This window comes from Rhamphochromis sp. 'chilingali' (assembly GCF_963969265.1).
Source record: "Rhamphochromis sp. 'chilingali' genome assembly, chromosome: 9".
In the NCBI taxonomy this organism is placed as follows: domain Eukaryota; kingdom Metazoa; phylum Chordata; class Actinopteri; order Cichliformes; family Cichlidae; genus Rhamphochromis; species Rhamphochromis sp. 'chilingali'.
This window is the reverse complement of record NC_137936.1, coordinates 40,382,364-40,402,413: the sequence shown is the minus strand read 5'-3', so window position 1 is coordinate 40,402,413 and position 20,050 is coordinate 40,382,364. Positions and strand designations below refer to the sequence as shown.

Here is a 20,050-nt window from a genome sequence, read left to right as displayed (position 1 = left end):
TACTGTAAAGAGCGCCTCGCCATCGTGCCGCAGTGCTCTGACAGCCCTCCAGGGGGCAGCAGTAGCAGACTCCATGTGAGTGTGACCCAATCAGAAGTTCGGGGATCAATTCCAGGATGCTCTGCATGATGAAGGTCGTGTTTGGGGTGTAGTTTTATGATAACATGACTGGAAAGGAAAACAATTGAGCTGCTGAAATAAAATGTGGACTTGTGAAAGAATCGTATGAAGCAGTGAAATAAAAACGTGTGAGGTTTGAACTCCTAAATCTGCTCCAGACAAACACAACGGGCCTCTGCCAGCGAAGAAACTCGGACTGGAACCGAACGCTGAAGACTGATGAGCACTGCTGGGTGGCACTGCAAACATTAGTATCAGTCTGGTCGTTAATACTGAAGACTTTTACCTTTTAAAGTCAGCTGATTATGGGCAGAGCAGTGTGTCCTGATTTATGACATGAACCATCAAAACACACTGACCATTAAATCACTGTCACTTTGACTTTTCACAATAAAACACCTCCCAGCCTTTATTTTGGAGGGCTGGGTGTAAACGTGCCTGTTTCTAATGTGCTGCAGGCTGTAAATAAACCACAGAAAGGTTCACATGTTTCTCAGCATGTTTGACCCGTATTTGTTCATTAAGAATGATTTAACAAATATCGATCTGATACCAGCGCCAATATCAGATCGATATGCAGCATTAATATTCAAATGTGTGTCACTGGTTCACTTCATTCGTATGAACGCTGAACTCCTCAGACTGTCTGCACTCCTCTGAGAGGAGGTAAGGAGGAGACTTAAAGCTCTGCTGTCTCCTCTGATTACTTTAATCCAGCCGGAGCTCCTTAACTCCTCACAGCTGAAAGCAGGGAGTCAGGCAGGAACAGGTGGCCTCCTCCTCGCAGTCACACTGCGTGTGCTCAGCTGGCCGCTCCTCTCTGGTTCCTGCTGGTATGAAGTTTTCGGAGTCGCCTCACAGTCTGCAGGGTTAACGGAGCCCAGCGACCGGGCTGTCAGGCTGCCAGGCAGCAGGGTGAGCAAGAGGAGGGGAAGGCGGAGGAGGGGGCGCCGAGGCTGCTGGGAAAAAGTAAAAGAAGGAGAAGTTGTGGGGAGGACGCAGAGCCAGGGAGAGGCCTGAGCAGGGCACCGAGGATCATGGGAGCAGTTTATGGAAAGAAGGTGAGTGATAAGCGCTGATCAATGATCCGATCATCTTTACAGTTAGTGAGAATACTCTGATCAGATCCTCACACCAACAGTTTAAACTCAGAAATCTGGTGTTCGGTCATGCGATCACCTGCATGTACAGTGGGGCAAAAAAGTATTTAGTCAGCCACCGATTGTGCAAGTTCCCCCACTTAAAATGATGACAGAGGTCAGTAATTTGCACCAGAGGTACACTTCAACTGTGAGAGACAGAATGTGAAAAAAAAATCCATGAATCCACATGGTAGGATTTGTAAAGAATTTATTCGTAAATCAGGGTGGAAAATAAGTATTTGGTCACCTCAAACAAGGAAAATCTCTGGCTCTCACAGACCTGTAACGTCTTCTGTAAGAAGCTTTTCTGTCCCCCACTCGTTACCTGTATGAATGGCACCTGTTTGAACTCATCATCTGTATAAAAGACACCTGTCCACAGCCTCAAACAGTCAGACTCCAAACTCCGCCATGGCCAAGACCAAAGAGCTTTCGAAGGACACCAGGAAAAGTATTGTAGACCTGCACCAGACTGGGAAGAGTGAATCTACAATAGGCAAGCAGCTTGGTGTGAAAAAATCAACTGTGGGAGCAATCATCAGAAAATGGAAGACATACAAGACCACTGATAATCTCCCTCGATCTGGGGCTCCACGCAAGATCTCATCCCGTGGGGTCAAAATGATCATGAGAACGGTGAGCAAAGATCCCAGAACCACACGGGGGGACCTGGTGAATGACCTGCAGAGAGCTGGGACCAAAGTAACAAAGGTCACCATCAGTAACACACTACAACGGCAGGGAATCAAATCCCGCAGTGCCAGACGTGTTCCGCTGCTGAAGCCAGTGCATGTCCAGGCCCGTCTGAAGTTTGCCAGAGAGCACATGGATGATACAGCAGAGGATTGGGAGAATGTCATGTGGTCAGATGGAACCAAAGTAGAACTTTTTGGTATAAACTCAACTCGTCGTGTTTGGAGGAAGAAGAATACTGAGTTGCATCCCAAGAACACCATACCTACTGTGAAGCATGGGGGTGGAAACATCATGCTATGGGGCTGTTTTTCTGCCAAGGGGACAGGACGACTGATCCGTGTTAAGGACAGAATGAATGGGGCCATGTATCGTGAGATTTTGAGCCAAAACCTCCTTCCATCAGTGAGAACTTTGAAGATGAAACGAGGCTGGGTCTTCCAACATGACAATGATCCAAAACACACCGCCCGGGCAACAAAGGAGTGGCTCCGTAAGAAGCATTTGAAAGTCCTGGAGTGGCCTAGCCAGTCTCCAGACCTCAACCCCATAGAAAATCTGTGGCGGGAGTTGAAAGTCCGTGTTGCTCGGCGACAGCCCCAAAACATCACTGCTCTCGAGAAGATCTGCATGGAGGAATGGGCCAAAATACCAGCTACTGTGTGTGCAAACCTGGTAAAGACCTATAGTAAACGTTTGACCTCTGTTATTGCCAACAAAGGTTATGTTACAAAGTATTGAGTTGTATTTTTGTTATTGACCAAATACTTATTTTCCACCCTGATTTACCAATAAATTCTTTACAAATCCTACCATGTGGATTCATGGATTTTTTTTTCACATTCTGTCTCTCACAGTTGAAGTGTACCTCTGGTGCAAATTACTGACCTCTGTCATCATTTTAGGTGGGGGAACTTGCACAATCGGTGGCTGACTAAATACTTTTTTGCCCCACTGTATGTGTGAGGATATTCATTCTGCGCGATGAAGGTTGCAGCAGGTGTGCTTCAAATGTCCTGACAGGTGACAAATTGAAGGAAAATGGTACCCCTGTGGTGCGGGGTGGGGGACGGCTGTAAGCACCATCCATGGTGCAGAGATCGGTGGGACGAAGAGCTCACCTGTACCTGCTGGATTGAATCTGAGGTGCTCTGTGGTTTCAGTGTGAGTGTTTGGTGTGCTGCAGAGCACCTGATGGCGCTGTGGGCGAGGGCTAGTCTCTTTCAGATGAAGCCGTTCGGCGCTGCGATCAAGACTGCCGCAAGCCGCCATTTTTAGATGTGATAAATTAAAGGATATAAAAACAGATTAGTGACTGACATCACCGTGAGTCTGTGAGCCTACAGCAGTCCAGAACAGCTCCTGAAGGCAACAGACTACAGGTAAAAGATGGCCCATGTGACGCTGCCCGTTGGTCAGGGAAGTTATCACACCTTGAGCTGAGCGTTTTCTCGTTCCATCTTTGTGTTTTGAGATGGGACGTGAAGAATCTGACCGAGGAGCGAGACGCTGCGCGACATTCTCCTACTCCCTGTTTCCTGATTCCTACTTCCTCCTCTGAATGGGACCAAAATGAGTTTTATGTTTTATTCAGTCAGACCTAAAAGCAGTGACTGACACCATAAAATCATCAGTAAACATCTTCCTGATGAGCATCTATGCAAGCAGACTTCCAGGTGAGTCGCCCCCTGCTGGACATCAGTTAGAAGTTCACCTCTGATGGCACCTAAATTCAGCAGAAGCTGGCAGATAAAATGAAAGATGAGCTGTTTATTGTTGCTGATTGAAATCACGACCTGCCACCGTCTCTGAGAATAAACAAGGTTTTTGCGTGGAGGTTCCAGTTCTTTAGCGTCGAACGCTCACCTGGATCATGTCTCAGATCACCTGGCTCCAGACATTCATGACCTGCTCCGTAAGGTTCGACTTTCAGAGAAACTGGATGAGTCACATGACCTCATGAGCAGAGGTCAGAAATCGTTTCAGAAACTTTTATTTGAATTTTTGGAAAAAGCACCGCTTTACAAAAAACACCTAAGAACGTCCAACCTGAATCAGCTGATCCACCTCGAGCACAGGAAGTGAGTTATTCTGAGGTCAGAGTGAGAGAGGCTTGGTGCTGCACACCGTTTATTTACAGATTTTTAACTCGTTCAGATGATTTCCTGCGATTCACGTTTGGCTTCGAAACACCTCAGAACAAAGGAGCACCTGCTCTCACCTGAGAGCTTTAGCCAGGTGGGAACTGAGCAAGTCTGAGAGAGGACGAAGGCCAATCGTACGCCTCTCCGATCAGGGTGAGGATGACTGCAGAGTCGCACTCCACAGGGGAGGAGACAGCAGGAATGCGACCTTATAGGAAAGCCGAGCTCTCGCAAATATCCGAGTTATGAGGCGGCGCAGCTGTCGGCGAGGCTGAAGAGCAGCTGAGAGGAGGCGGGGCTAGAGGTTTGTCTGTTTTCAGTGCAGCAGGTGGAGACGAGCTTGGAGCATCGAGTTTCAGGAACGATCTGAGAGGAGAGGTCCGGATTTATCTGGGGGGTGGGGGGTAAGCCATGGTGTTCAAATTACCACACGGTTTGTGTTAGTGTGTGTGAGTCTTTAGTCGGGCAGATTAAGGTGATCCAGCAGTGAGTGAAGCAGCAGGGAAAGATCAAAGTGATGAGGTCAGAGGTCAGAGTGGAAGCTCACACACAGCTGTGAGATGTGTTTTGGCCTGCGGTCCAATCACATTCCTTGCTCGATCAGACGATGCTAGCTGGTGCTTATGCTAACCTGCTACAGTCCCCCTCACCGCTGACCCCGGCCTCGGAGCCGCAGCTGTACCACTGCCGAGAGTCCAGCAGGGGGCAGACAGTCCTCAGGGTTCCGGTGGTCTTCTGCTTCCTGTTCCCTTTCCAGCAGCGGCCGGAGCTCTCATCTTAGCTGCTCTTCTTCACATCTGTGCCGAGGTCTCTAATACACCTGTTCTTCACACACAGGCTCTTCTTCAGCCTGAACTGCAGAAACGGTCCTCCAGAGCCAATCACAGCGTGTTTTATTACTTCAGCTTTCGTCTGTTGTTACGGGAACCCAGAGACTCAGACCTGTGGTCAGAAGCTGGTGACCTGAGCACAGCTGCAGCTGCGTCTTTCTCACTTTGTCATGTTTGTTTTTTATTGTGAAAACTGGTGAACGTGTCTTTGTTCTTATTTTTGGATTCAGATCTTTCTGATGTTGTTGACTCGTGTTTTCTCTCTCTGACCCGGACTGTTTAACCCTTTCACCCCTCCCAAAAACCTGAGATCAGCTGATTCTGGGTCAGCTGACTGATGAAGTGATGTCAGGTGGATCATTAAGGTGGCAGCAGCAGCTGAAGTTTCTGAGGGTGGTCTCACACACATGAGACTGGCTGTCTCTGTGATCAATAATAATCTGATGCTTTTACTCAATCAATCAATCAATCAAAATTTATTTATATAGCACATTTTTAAGACCGAAGTACACCAAAGTGCTTTCCAGTAAAATCGCAGTACAAATAAAATCACACTAAAATATAAATTACAAATATATAAAATATAAGATAATTACATAATCTAAATACAGAGCCAGATGTAAATTACCCTAATTCGCCTTAAATGCCAGATCAAACAAATACGTTTTTAAACGTGATTTAAAAGACTGAATGGAATCTGACGCGCGAATATGAAGAGGGAGAGTATTCCATAGCCTGGGTGCAGCAACGGCAAAGGCACGGCCTCCTCTGGTCTTCAGCCGAGACCTAGGTTGCACCAAGAGCAGTTGGCCCGATGATCTTAGTGCTCTCTGAGGGCTGTACAGACAGAGGAGATCAGCTAAGTAGTCAGGTGCCATATTGTTTAAAATTTTATAAGTAAACAATAGAATTTTAAAATCAATTCGATATTTGATAGGAAGCCAGTGTAAATTTTTCAGAACAGGGGTGATAGAGTCAAACTTTCTAGTGCCGGTCAAGAGACGTGCTGCAGCATTCTGGACCAGCTGCAGACGCTGCAGAAGAGAAGATTGTAGACCCAAGTAGAGTGAGTTACAATAGTCCAGTCTTGACGTAATGAAAGCATGAATGAGTTTCTCCATATCTTTGTGTGGTATGTAGGGTTTAGCCTTAGAGATTAGGCGTAGTTGATGAAAGCTAGTTTTTACCACAGTAGAGACCTGTTTTACTGTGAAAGTTCAGTTCCTGCTGTCTCAGTGTTGGTTCTTCTGTCAGAGGAGGATAAAAACAGAGAAAGCTTTTAGCAGTGAGGTGTCAGGATCTCCACCTGTGAGACTCACCTGTGTGAGTAAACGAGTGAATGGAAGCTTGAAGCTGTGACTGCACTTGTTCCTGTTTTACCTGATTTTGCCAGGTTCGGAGTGACACCTTGAGTCACTGCGTGTGTTTCTTTTTCTCTTGTTCTTAGCCTGAGTTGGCCATTCCCCACTGCTCTCATCCTCCTCCTCAGCTAAATGATGAGCCTTTCTTCTTTGTTTTGCAGAAGGCGTATAACATTGACCATCAGGCTCTGCCGAAGCAGCCGCACAGCAAAGGTGAGTTAGGCCGTCTCAGGTAATAAAGGCGGTACGACCTGTGAGCAGCCAATGTCACAGACCTGTTCTAGAATAGAATAGAATAGAATAGAATAGCCTTTTATTGTCATTGTACATGTAGAACAAAACTGTGGGTGCTCGACACCAACTGTACCAGAATAAAATATTTATAAGTTGCAAAGTGCTTGGAGGTAGTCCAAAAGGACTTGGTCTGAATAGAGTCTGTGTGTGAGTGGCCTGAGTGATGAGGGTTTATTATAAGGGAGTATTAATAAATTAATGCTTCAGTCTTAAATATGATCAACCTATCTCTAATAATCAGCTATGTACCACAGGCCTTCAAGCTGGCTGTAGTTAAACCTTTACTCAAAAAGCATCTCTAGACCCAGCAGTCTCAGCTAATTATAGGCCAATCTCCAACCTTCCTTTATATCAAACATCCTTGAAAGAGTAGTTGTCAAACAGCTAACAGATCATCTGCAGAGGTTTATTTGAAGAGTTTCAGTCAGGTTTCAGAGCTCATCACAGCACAGAAACAGCTTTAGTGAAGGTTACAAATGATCTTCTTATGGCCTCTGACAGTGGACTCATCTCTGTGCTTGTCCTGCTAGACCTCAGTGCAGCGTTCGATACTGTCGACCATAATATCCTATTAGAGCGATTAGAACATGCTGTAGGTATTACAGGTACTGTGCTGCAGTGGTTTGTATCATATCTATCTAATAGACTCCAGTTTGTGCATGTAAATGGAGAGTCCTCTTCACACACTGAGGTTAATTATGGAGTTCCACAGGGTTCAGTGCTAGGCCCAATTCTGTTTACATTATACATGCTTCCCTTAGGCAGCATCATTAGAAGACATAGCATACATTTACACTGCTATGCAGATGACACGCAGCTCTATCTGTCCATGAAGCCAGATAACACACACCAATGAGTTAAACTGCAGGAATGTCTTAAAGACATAAAGACCTGGATGGCCGCTAACTTTCTGCTTCTTAATTCAGATCAAACTGAAGTTATTGTACTCGGCCCTGAAAAGCTTAGAAATATGGTATCTAAGCAGACTCTTACTCTGGATGGCATTACCTTGGCCTCCAGTAACACTGTGAGGAACCTTGGAGTCATTTTTGACCAGGACATGTCCTTCAACGCACATATTAAACAAATATGTAAGACTGCTTTCTTCCATTTGTGCAACATCTCTAAAGTTAGAAATATCCTGTCTCAGAGTGACGCTGAAAAACTAGTTCATGCATTTATTACTTCAGGCTGGACGACTGTAATTCATTATTATCAGGAAGTCCTAAAAACTCCCTGAAAAGCCTTCAGCTGATCCAAAATGCTGCAGCAAGAGTCCTGACAGGGACTAGAAAGAGAGAGCAGATTTCTCCTGTTTTGGCTTCCTGTTAAATCCAGAATTCAAAATCCTGCTCCTCACATACAAGGTCTTAAATAATCAGGCCCATCTTATCTTAATGACCTTGTAGTACCATATCACCCTATTAGAGCACTTGGCTCTCGCACTGCAGGCCTACTTGTTGTTCCTAGAGTATTTAAAAGTAGAATGGGAGGCAGAGCCTTCAGTTTTCAGGCCCCTCTTCTGTGGAACCAGCTTCCAGTTTGGATTCAGGAGACAGACACTATCTCTACTTTCAAGATTAGGCTTCACACTTTCCTTTTTGCTAAAGCATTTACCGTATTTCCCGGACTACAAGGCGCACCTGAATATTAGCCGCACAAGCTAAAATCAGGGGAAAATCCTGTTTTGTACATACATTAGCCGCACCTGACTAAAAGCCGCAGGTGTTTCAATGTTGACTTATCATATGTAAGAGAATATGCACAAAGGGAATTGTCAGGAAAGAGATGGCTGTTTGGAGACACACCCCTTTTATTAATATTTTGAAAAACAAGTTATGGGTACATATTTGCATAACTTTTTAGGTATATGTACAAGTAGCGGTAATTACAAGTACGAAACATGTACTGTGCTTCATAAATGAGTAACAAATGTAGTACATAACAATAACCTACAGCACACCAGAAAAATAGATTCGGACTACCTTTTAGGCTCAGGTGCAGTGACACGGCTTTAACAAGAAGAAAAGTCAGTCATTCACCACCATCTTCCTGCGCACTAAAACCACCAAAGTCCTCTTCTCCAGTGTCGGATACGAACAGGCTCAGGATGGCTTCGTCATCCACTCTCAGCTTCTCTCCTTCGTTGTCACTTAGAAAACCAAAGAAATCCTCGTTGTCAGTGTCAGAGTCGAACACCCTCTGAAGGGCCGTGGCGGTGTCCTCCTCTCCATCATGCAGCAGTCCAGCCCTTCGAAATCCGTTGGTGATCGTGGATGTTTTCACACTTTTCCACGCTGTCAGAATCCACCGGTGGAGTTGAGCATAACTTGCTTTTCGCAAGCTTATCGCCGCTCGTCATCCACGACTCCCGCTGAACGCGTAGCGTTAATTTGAAGTTTGTTTTTCGCGCTACTTGTACGGCACTATGTTGCCTGGCGGATGGACACGTGACCAACATACCACTCTTGAACCCAGATACTGTGTGTCTGATCACATGCCCTTCCGCCAGGCAACGTAGTGCCGTACAATAGCGGAACAAACAAAACAAATCGTCTTACGATATGACAAAAATCATGGACAATCCATAGAAAAGCCGCACCTGACTAAAAGCCGCAGGGTTCAAAGCTTGTGCAAAAAGTAGCGGCTTATAGCCCGACAATTACGGTAGTTAGGGCTGGACCAGGTGACCCTGAATCCTCCCTTAGTTATGCTGCAATAGGCTGCTGGATGATGCACTGGGTGTTAGGGTTAGGTCTCACTGTCACCAAAGTGCTTGCTCATAGGGGGTCATATGATTGTTGGGTTTTTCTCTGTATGTATTATTGTAGGGTCTACCTTAGAATAAAAAGCTCCTTGATGCAACTGAAAATTGGATTAAGTTGACCTGATTGAGGCCGGTTGGTGAGAAAGTCTTTGATCCACTAGCAGGTGACAGGACGGATCTGGGATCGATGTTTGGGATCATGTTGTTGAATGCTGAGCTGCAGTCCATGAAGAGCATCCTCATGCAGCTCTTCCGGTTCTCCATTCATTGAGGCTGCTTTCGGGGGTTGGGTGCTCTCTCTGCTGTTTACTGATGATAAGTTGGAAGTGATTGAGTGCTGAGCTAACATTAGCATTTGGGGGGGGATGTAAACAATGGTAGATAAAAAAGGCCTCCAAGTCTGGAGTGACTGTTTACAACTCTGCTGTTATGGCACCAGTCCCAAGGCACACAGCCCACCACCCCGCCCTTACCAGAGTCTTTGTTGTGTGTGTGTGTGTGTGATTGTGTGATTGTGTGTGTGATGGCCCAGAGGAACATGAAGCTGATGATCAAACTTCTTCCCGACATGTTTTCTTTTTGCTGTGTTTGAACCTTTGGGGCCACCATACGCCATAGTTAGAAATATAAATGAATTCAACATGCGCACAGGTATAACTCACACAGCTGTGATTGGTCAGGGTTGGACCATGTGACTGAAAACAAGAATAAAGTCAACTGTTCACAGTTTCTGTCAAAGATAAACGTGACGTCAGGCTTTATTGTCATTTGCATCACATGTTAACATGAGGTGGAAAGAAATTATGTACACACAGCGAAAAGAAACCAAATAATGAAGAAAGTTTTTTTATTTTAAATAAAAAATAAATGAATAGTTGTTTTGTTTTTTAACAAACAGAATAACAAGTAATAAAACAATACATAAATAATACTATAAGTAGAGTGCAACAACCTGAGTACCAGTATAGAGTATGGGCATAGAGTGTAGGTATAAATAAATACTTTAGCAGCAAAGAGCCTGATGACCAGCATTGATAAAGTGACAGTGTCGGCAAGAAGAACAAAAGTGTTTAAAGTTGCCGACAGGAAGTGTGAATATTAAAGATAAATGTCAGATTAAATGTTGTGAGATCATCATTATTTATCTTCGTGGTTCGCATGCAACCCACACTGAGAGTCTGCTCCAGGCTGCAGTGAGAGTCAGCCCCCCCATCAGGTGGCAGCTGGATTTCAGGCTGGGTGGAGCCGCTGGCTGATGAATAGGAGCAGCGTGGGAAGTGGTCCCGAGGAGGAGGGGCAGTCCACGTGCCACGTGACCGCTGCCTGGCTTTGAGCTGTGCAGGAGAGCAGGAGCAGAGGAGCAGAGGAGCTCTGGTAGCATGGAGCCCAGCACCGCCCAGGGAAGGGTGGTGAAGTCCGGTAAGACCCGGCCGCGGACAGAGCTGAGGATCGAGCTGTGAGGCTGTCAGCTGCTCTCAGATCAGAGTCATGCTGAAGAAAGTCAGCTCCCAGCTTTTTGAATCTTTTACTCCACAAATGGAGAAACAAGCTCAGACTGACGTCATTCACACTTGTAATGCTTTTCACTAAAATTATCATTAAGATGTGACGTCATCTCTAGAAAAAACTTTAAAAATAAACAGGACTTTAGTTTGAGAGCTGGAAGTTTTAATTATCATCTCCAAAGTGGAAATAGAGCCTTCATCAGCTCTGTGTTTCTATCAGAAACATTTCTGCATGTTTGTGTTTGTGCTCAAGTTTGACTATGTGAGGCTCTGAGAGCATGGCTGATGGTGGTGGTGTGGATGATGATGGTGGTGGTGTGGATGATGATGATTGTGGTTTGGATGATGATGGTGGTAGTGTGGATGATGATGATGATGATGATGATGGTGGTGATGATGATGATGGTGTGGTGTGGATGATGATGCTGGTGGTGGTGGTGTGGATGATGATGATGGTGGTGTGGGTGATGATGATGGTGGTGTGGATGATGATGGTGTGGTGTGGATGATGATAATAGTGTTGGTGTGGATGATGATGCTGGTGGTGTGGATGATGATGATGGTGGTGTGGGTGATAATAGTGGTGGTGTGGATGATGATGCTGGTGGTGTGGATGATGTTGATGGTGGTGTGGATGATGATAATAGTGTTGGTGTGGATGATGATGATGATGATGATGATGATGATGCTGGTGGTGTGGATGATGTTGATGGTGGTGTGGATGATGATAATAGTGTTGGTGTGGATGATGATGATGATGATGATGATGCTGGTGGTGTGGATGATGTTGATGGTGGTGTGGATGATGATAATAGTGTTGGTGTGGATGATGATGATGCTGGTGGTGTGGATGATGATGATGCTGGTGGTGTGGATGATGATGGTGGTGGTGTGATGATGATAATAGTGTTGGTGTGGATGATGATGATGATGATGATGCTGGTGGTGTGGATGATGTTGATGGTGGTGTGGATGATGATAATAGTGTTGGTGTGGATGATGATGATGATGATGATGATGCTGGTGGTGTGGATGATGATGGTGGTGGTGTGGATGATGATAATAGTGTTGGTGTGGATGATGATGATGATGATGATGCTGGTGGTGTGGATGATGTTGATGGTGGTGTGGATGATGATAATGGTGGAGGTGTGGATGATGATAATAGTGGTGGTGTGGATGATGATGATGGTGGTGGTGTGGATGATGATGGTGGTGGTGGTGTGGATGATGATAATAGTGTTGGTGTGGATGATGATGATGATGATGATGATGCTGCTGGTGGTGTGGATGATGATGGTGGTGGTGTGGATGATGATAATAGTGTTGGTGTGGATGATGATGATGATGATGATGATGCTGGTGGTGTGGATGATGATGCTGGTGGTGGTGTGGATGATGATGATGATGATGATGATGCTGGTGGTGTGGATGATGATGGTGGTGGTGTGGATGATGATAATAGTGTTGGTGTGGATGATGATGATGATGATGATGATGCTGGTGGTGTGGATGATGATGCTGGTGGTGTGGATGATGATGCTGGTGGTGGTGTGGATGATGATGATGCTGGTGGTGTGGATGATGATGCTGGTGGTGTGGATGATGATGCTGGTGGTGGTGTGGATGATGTTGATGGTGGTGTGGATGATGATAATAGTGTTGGTGTGGATGATGATGATGATGATGCTGGTGGTGTGGATGATGATGATGGTGGTGTGGATGATGATAATGGTGGAGGTGTGGATGATGATAATAGTGGTGGTGTGGATGATGATGATAGTGGTGGTGTGGATGATGATGATGGTGGTGGTGGTGTGGATGATGATAATAGTGTTGGTGTGGATGATGATGATGGTGGTGGTGGTGTGGATGATGATAATAGTGTTGGTGTGGATGATGATGATGGTGGTGGTGGTGTGGATGATGATAATAGTGTTGGTGTGGATGATGATGGTGGTGGTGGACTTGTTGCTGCTCCTGTCTGTTCAGCATCTTCTTAAGTAATTGAGGTGCTGCGTTGTACCAGAGCCACTCATGGCTCATGAAGCGCTGTGAGGAGCGAAGGCTGATGAAGATGAAGTCACCGCTGGCATGCAGACGGACTGCAGTGGGAGTTCACATCCTCTGCTTGAGTTTTAGCCTCGGCAACGGGGAGTCATGTAGAGCTTCAGTGTTGATGGTGGTGGTGGTTGAAAGAACGAGCAGATGCGTTATGGCCTGCCGTTACAGAGCGATCACGTTTCCTCCCGAGGTGCGGCTCCGGCCTTAGACTCGAGCTCAAGTTGTCCGCTTTGCTGTAACCAGATTGGCAGCACTCACGGGGACGTCAATACAGAGAGGCTCCGGTCTGCACGTCCTCCCTCCGATCAATACAAACCTCAGAAAGGCTCAAAGTCCGGCAGACAAACACTGAGCTAACAGAGAGAGGCGGGTAAAGTTCAGCAGCAGAGCTCCCTGTTACTGTAACTTCTGTGGGTCCAACACATTTTTAATAACACTCAAAATGCGTGGCCTTCAGGTCATACACTGTACATAAAAGATGTACACAGACACTGGTTTCTGCACCTCATTGTTAACCATGTTTGTTTTTAATATAACCCTGGTCATTCAGAATCCTTTAGGATTTAACACATAAAATGTGGAGATTATATACTGAGCTCAAGCAGGAACTATTAATAACAAAAAGATTACATCACAAAAATAGATCAAATTAATAAACTGTGGGAGTCTAATCACAAAACAGGAAGTGTTCTCTGTGTTTCAGTGTCTTCTACAAATTGATTGTCTCACTCCTTAAAATCTGATGCAGTGGTTCAGTATTTAAGAGTGAACGTCTGAGGTCAGGTATTTCAGGTGTTTCAGATGTGATTCAGATATTTTCAGACATGTTTCACACGTGTTCAGGCGTGTTTCAAGCTTTTTCAGGCTTGTTTCAGACATTTTCATATGTGTTTCAGGCTTGTTTCAGGCGTGTTTCAGACATTTTCATATGTTTTACAGGCTTGTTTCAGGCTTTTTTCAGATGTGTTTCAGACATTTTAATGCTTGTTACAGGCTTGTTTCAGATGTGTTTCAGACATTTTAATGCTTGTTACAGGTGTGTTTCAGATGTGTTTCAGGCTTGTTTCAGATGTGTTTCAGACATTTTAATGCTTGTTACAGGTGTGTTTCAGGCTTGTTTCAGATGTGTTTCAGACATTTTAATGCTTGTTACAGGTGTGTTTCAGATGTGTTTCAGGTGTGTTTCAGACATTTTCCAACTTGTTTCAAGTGTGTTTCAGGCTTGTTTCAGATGTTTCAGCCGTGTTTCAGACATTTTCAGACTTGTTTCAGGCTTGTTTCAGGTGTGTTTCAGACATTTTCATATGTGTTTCAGGCTTGTTTCAGGCGTGTTTCAGACATTTTCATATGTTTTACAGGCTTGTTTCAGGCTTGTTTCAGATGTGTTTCAGACATTTTCAGACTTGTTTCAGGTGTGTTTCAGATGTGTTTCAGTCGTGTTTCAGACATTTTCCAACTTGTTTCAAGTGTGTTTCAGGCTTGTTTCAGATGTGTTTCAGTCGTGTTTCAGACATTTTCCAACTTGTTTCAAGTGTGTTTCAGGCTTGTTTCAGATGTGTTTCAGTCGTGTTTCAGACATTTTCAGACTTGTTTCAGGCTTGTTTCAGGTGTGTTTCAGACATTTTAACGCTTGTTACAGGTTTGTTTCAGACATTTTAATGCTTGTTACAGGTGTGTTTCAGATGTGTTTCAGACATTTTAACGCTTGTTACAGGTGTGTTTCAGACATTTTAATGCTTGTTACAGGCTTGTTTCAGATGTGTTTTAGGTGTGTTTCAGGCTTGTTTCAGATGTGTTTCAGACATTTTAATGCTTGTTACAGGTGTGTTTCAGATATTTTCACATGTGTTTCAGGCTTGTTTCAGTCGTGTTTCAGACATTTTCAGACTTGTTTCAAGTGTTTTTCAGGCTTGTTTCAGATGTGTTTCAGTCGTGTTTCAGACATTTTCCAACTTGTTACAGGTGTGTTTCAGATGTGTTTTAGGTGTGTTTCAGGCTTGTTTCAGGTGTGTTTCAGACATTTTCATATGTGTTTCAGGCTTGTTTCAGATGTGTTTCAGACATTTTAAAGTGTGTTTCAGGCTTTTTTCAAGTGTGTTTCAGGCTTGTTTCAAGTGTGTTTCAGATGTGTTTCAGTCGTGTTTCAGACATTTTCCAACTTGTTTCAAGTGTGTTTCAGGCTTGTTTCAGATGTGTATCAGTCGTGTTTCAGACATTTTCCAACTTGTTTCAAGTGTGTTTCAGGCTTGTTTCAGATGTGTTTCAGTCGTGTTTCAGACATTTTCAGACTTGTTTCAGGCTTGTTTCAGGTGTGTTTCAGACATTTTAACGCTTGTTACAGGTTTGTTTCAGATGTGTTTCAGACATTTTAATGCTTGTTACAGGTGTGTTTCAGACATTTTAATGCTTGTTACAGGTGTGTTTCAGATGTGTTTTAGGTGTGTTTCAGGCTTGTTTCAGATGTGTTTCAGACATTTTAATGCTTGTTACAGGTGTGTTTCAGATATTTTCATATGTGTTTCAGGCTTGTTTCAGATGTGTTTCAGGCTTGTTTCAGATGTGTTTCAGGCTTGTTTCAAGTGTTTTTCAGACTTGTTTCAGGTGTGTTTCAGACATTTTCATATGTGTTTCAGGCTTGTTTCAGATGTGTTTCAGACATTTTAAAGTGTGTTTCAGGCTTGTTTCAGGTGTGTTTCAGACATTTTCATATGTTTTACAGGCTTGTTTCAGGCTTGTTTCAGATGTGTTTCAGACATTTTAAAGTGTGTTTCAGGCTTGTTTCAGATGTGTATCAGTCGTGTTTCAGACATTTTCCAACTTGTTTCAAGTGTGTTTCAGGCTTGTTTCAGATGTGTTTCAGTCGTGTTTCAGACATTTTCAGACTTGTTTCAGGCTTGTTTCAGGTGTGTTTCAGACATTTTCATATGTGTTTCAGGCTTGTTTCAGATGTGTTTCAGACATTTTCAGACTTGTTTCAAGTGTGTTTCAGATGTGTTTCAGTCGTGTTTCAGACATTTTCCAACTTGTTTCAAGTGTGTTTCAGGCTTGTTTCAGATGTGTTTCAGTCGTGTTTCAGACATTTTCCAACTTGTTTCAAGTGTGTTTCAGGCTTGTTTCAGATGTGTTTCAGTCGTGTTTCAGACATTTTCAGACTTGTTTCAGGCTTGTTTCAGGTGTGTTTCAGACATTTTAACGCTTGTTACAGGTTTGTTTCAGACATTTTAATGCTTGTTACAGGTGTGTTTCAGATGTGTTTCAGACATTTTAACGCTTGTTACAGGTGTGTTTCAGACATTTTAATGCTTGTTACAGGCTTGTTTCAGATGTGTTTTAGGTGTGTTTCAGGCTTGTTTCAGATGTGTTTCAGACATTTTAATGCTTGTTACAGGTGTGTTTCAGATATTTTCACATGTGTTTCAGGCTTGTTTCAGTCGTGTTTCAGACATTTTCAGACTTGTTTCAAGTGTTTTTCAGGCTTGTTTCAGATGTGTTTCAGTCGTGTTTCAGACATTTTCCAACTTGTTACAGGTGTGTTTCAGATGTGTTTTAGGTGTGTTTCAGGCTTGTTTCAGGTGTGTTTCAGACATTTTCATATGTGTTTCAGGCTTGTTTCAGATGTGTTTCAGACATTTTAAAGTGTGTTTCAGGCTTGTTTCAAGTGTGTTTCAGGCTTGTTTCAAGTGTGTTTCAGATGTGTTTCAGTCGTGTTTCAGACATTTTCCAACTTGTTTCAAGTGTGTTTCAGGCTTGTTTCAGATGTGTATCAGTCGTGTTTCAGACATTTTCCAACTTGTTTCAAGTGTGTTTCAGGCTTGTTTCAGATGTGTTTCAGTCGTGTTTCAGACATTTTCAGACTTGTTTCAGGCTTGTTTCAGGTGTGTTTCAGACATTTTAACGCTTGTTACAGGTTTGTTTCAGATGTGTTTCAGACATTTTAATGCTTGTTACAGGTGTGTTTCAGACATTTTAATGCTTGTTACAGGTGTGTTTCAGATGTGTTTTAGGTGTGTTTCAGGCTTGTTTCAGATGTGTTTCAGACATTTTAATGCTTGTTACAGGTGTGTTTCAGATATTTTCATATGTGTTTCAGGCTTGTTTCATATGTGTTTCAGGCTTGTTTCAGATGTGTTTCAGACATTTTAAAGTGTGTTTCAGGCTTGTTTCAAGTGTTTTTCAGACTTGTTTCAGGTGTGTTTCAGACATTTTCATATGTGTTTCAGGCTTGTTTCAGATGTGTTTCAGACATTTTAAAGTGTGTTTCAGGCTTGTTTCAGGTGTGTTTCAGACATTTTCATATGTTTTACAGGCTTGTTTCAGGCTTGTTTCAGATGTGTTTCAGACATTTTAAAGTGTGTTTCAGGCTTGTTTCAGATGTGTATCAGTCGTGTTTCAGACATTTTCCAACTTGTTTCAAGTGTGTTTCAGGCTTGTTTCAGATGTGTTTCAGTCGTGTTTCAGACATTTTCAGACTTGTTTCAGGCTTGTTTCAGGTGTGTTTCAGACATTTTCATATGTGTTTCAGGCTTGTTTCAGATGTGTTTCAGACATTTTCAGACTTGTTTCAAGTGTGTTTCAGATGTGTTTCAGTCGTGTTTCAGACATTTTCCAACTTGTTTCAAGTGTGTTTCAGGCTTGTTTCAGATGTGTTTCAGTCGTGTTTCAGACATTTTCCAACTTGTTTCAAGTGTGTTTCAGGCTTGTTTCAGATGTGTTTCAGTCGTGTTTCAGACATTTTCAGACTTGTTTCAGGCTTGTTTCAGGTGTGTTTCAGACATTTTAACGCTTGTTACAGGTTTGTTTCAGACATTTTAATGCTTGTTACAGGTGTGTTTCAGATGTGTTTCAGACATTTTAACGCTTGTTACAGGTGTGTTTCAGACATTTTAATGCTTGTTACAGGTGTGTTTCAGATGTGTTTTAGGTGTGTTTCAGGCTTGTTTCAGATGTGTTTCAGACATTTTAATGCTTGTTACAGGTGTGTTTCAGATATTTTCATATGTGTTTCAGGCTTGTTTCAGTCGTGTTTCAGACATTTTCAGACTTGTTTCAGGCTTGTTTCAGATGTGTTTCAGACATTTTAACGCTTGTTACAGGTGTGTTTCAGATGTGTTTCAGACATTTTAATGCTTGTTACAGGTGTGTTTCAGACATTTTAATGCTTGTTACAGGTGTGTTTCAGATGTGTTTTAGGTGTGTTTCAGGCTTGTTTCAGATGTGTTTCAGACATTTTAATGCTTGTTACAGGTGTGTTTCAGATGTGTTTCAGACATTTTAATGCTTGTTTCAGGCTTGTTTCAGATGTGTTTCAGTCGTGTTTCAGACATTTTAATGCTTGTTACAGGTGTGTTTCAGATGTGTTTTAGGTGTGTTTCAGGCTTGTTTCAGATGTGTCAGGTTCTGAATTGAAGTTTGCAGCAGGCTCCGTGACTGACTTGCTCAGCTGTGAACATTGTGAGTAGTGTGAGATGTTTGCTGCTCACAGAGATCAGTGCTGCAGCTCAGTGCGCTCCTCCTGCCAGCCTTTCATTTCCTTCTACTGAACCTCCTGACAAACTGCTACAGCAGTCCTTACAATCACAGGAGCTCAGAGAAGTTTCTGATGGTTATCCGCCATGTGCGACCTCACAAGCCCGTTCCTATTTGCTGTAGCAGCGCCAACATCTGGAGGCAGGGAGGCTGTCAAAATAGCCGTCCACTTACTTTCTTCTGCGTGTCTAGGAGTGAACAGACATCCGGAGCTCGTTTCATTTTTCTGAAATATGAAGCTGGAAGGCGGGCTCTGGTTGCACTCGAGAAAGGGTCATTGTGCAGCGTGACCTGTCATGTGATCTCAATCCCAGAATATCCGAGGACGGGTTGGGTTTATTGTCCTTTCTCCTGTTTGACACAGATGCGCCGCAGGCCGGAAACTGAGGACCTCTGCCTCAAACACCCCAGCTCACAGACACCACAAGCTGCTGCTAGCGCCTCCTGCTGGCTACACCTGCTGTCAGCGCCTTATCAAGACCTGACCCAGTGAAGACGTTTCTCTAAAGCAAGGACTTTTAAACACAGTCCGGACTTTTCCAGTGGGGAATTTTTAAAGGGACAGTGTTAATGACGTTTTGGGAACGGGGACACATTTACAGAGTGAGCAGAAAAACAGGGAATGAGGCTTTTCTCAGCTGCTGTGAATGGACTGTGAAGATGTTTCAGGATGTATGATATCCTGCTAGCATCTGCTGGGGGTTGCAGTTTGTCCAGTAGGTGGCGCTATGATTTGTTCTCTCTAACATTTTGTGTCCTCTTTGTGTCCGTAGCATCAGCATATGCCAGCCTGCAGCAGCACGGCTCCGAAGGCGTCCATGGGAAGTCGTCCCCGGTTGCCGTCTTCGTACCCCGGCCGGATTACCTGGAGGGGGACGAGGACACGGACCTCATCAAACCCAAGAAGCTGGTGAATCCAGTCAAAGCTTCGAAGAGTCACCAGGAGCTTCACCGCGAGCTGCTGAGCAGTTACAAACGGTAACGCTCTGATTAGTTTTAATTTTCCAAAGAATGAAGAGGAAGAAGAAGGGGCGGGGTCAGACAGCGTAACTGAAGCTCCCACCTTCAGCTTTATTCAGACTGTTTAAATCCACTCATGTTCAGTTATGAAAGCTGAAAGTTTGAACTCGAGTCACGCCATCTGAACCCGCCTGTGTCTCAGGACGCAGTCAGAGATGTGTTTTTAGATTATTAGAGATGAATTTCATGGAACATTTGTGGAAAAGATGTTTTTTAGTTGTGGGAATTGGGGTTGATGGAGCCTCAGATTTAGATCATATTTCAGGGAAGTGTCATCAGTGATGTTTCTGATATACTGAGCGTGTTATCGATGCTGCCGGCAGAGCGCCAGTGAGTGAAGGTCACGCTCACGTGTCTAATCACTGATCACACTTCCTGAAGTCAAATAAAAGACCTCTCTAACAAAAGCCTGGAAACACAGAATCAGGCCGAGCTAAAATTCTTTCCCCGCGTGACCACGTCACCGAGTTCCTGTCACATGACCAGAACTCGTTCATGTGACAGGAAATCAGTAACTCAGCGATGCTCGGTGAACTCGTTTGTGTCAAAAGCTCGTTTGTTGCTTCCACTGTCAGCAGGACGGT

At 43.9% G+C, this 20,050-nt stretch overlaps 1 protein-coding gene across 1 annotated transcript in view; it reads left to right on the top strand.

The window, feature by feature from the left end:
* The first annotated feature begins 982 nt into the window (after positions 1-982).
* LOC308402321 (actin-associated protein FAM107A-like) overlaps positions 983-20,050 on the top strand; it is a 26,651-nt gene continuing 7,583 nt past the window's right edge. The window contains exons 1-3 of the mRNA XM_080891066.1: positions 983-1,181; positions 6,452-6,503; positions 19,220-19,424. Of these exons, the coding sequence (XP_080747192.1) occupies positions 1,158-1,181; positions 6,452-6,503; positions 19,220-19,424 (281 nt within the window). The 5' untranslated portion in view covers positions 983-1,157. The remainder of the gene's footprint in view (positions 1,182-6,451; positions 6,504-19,219; positions 19,425-20,050) is intronic.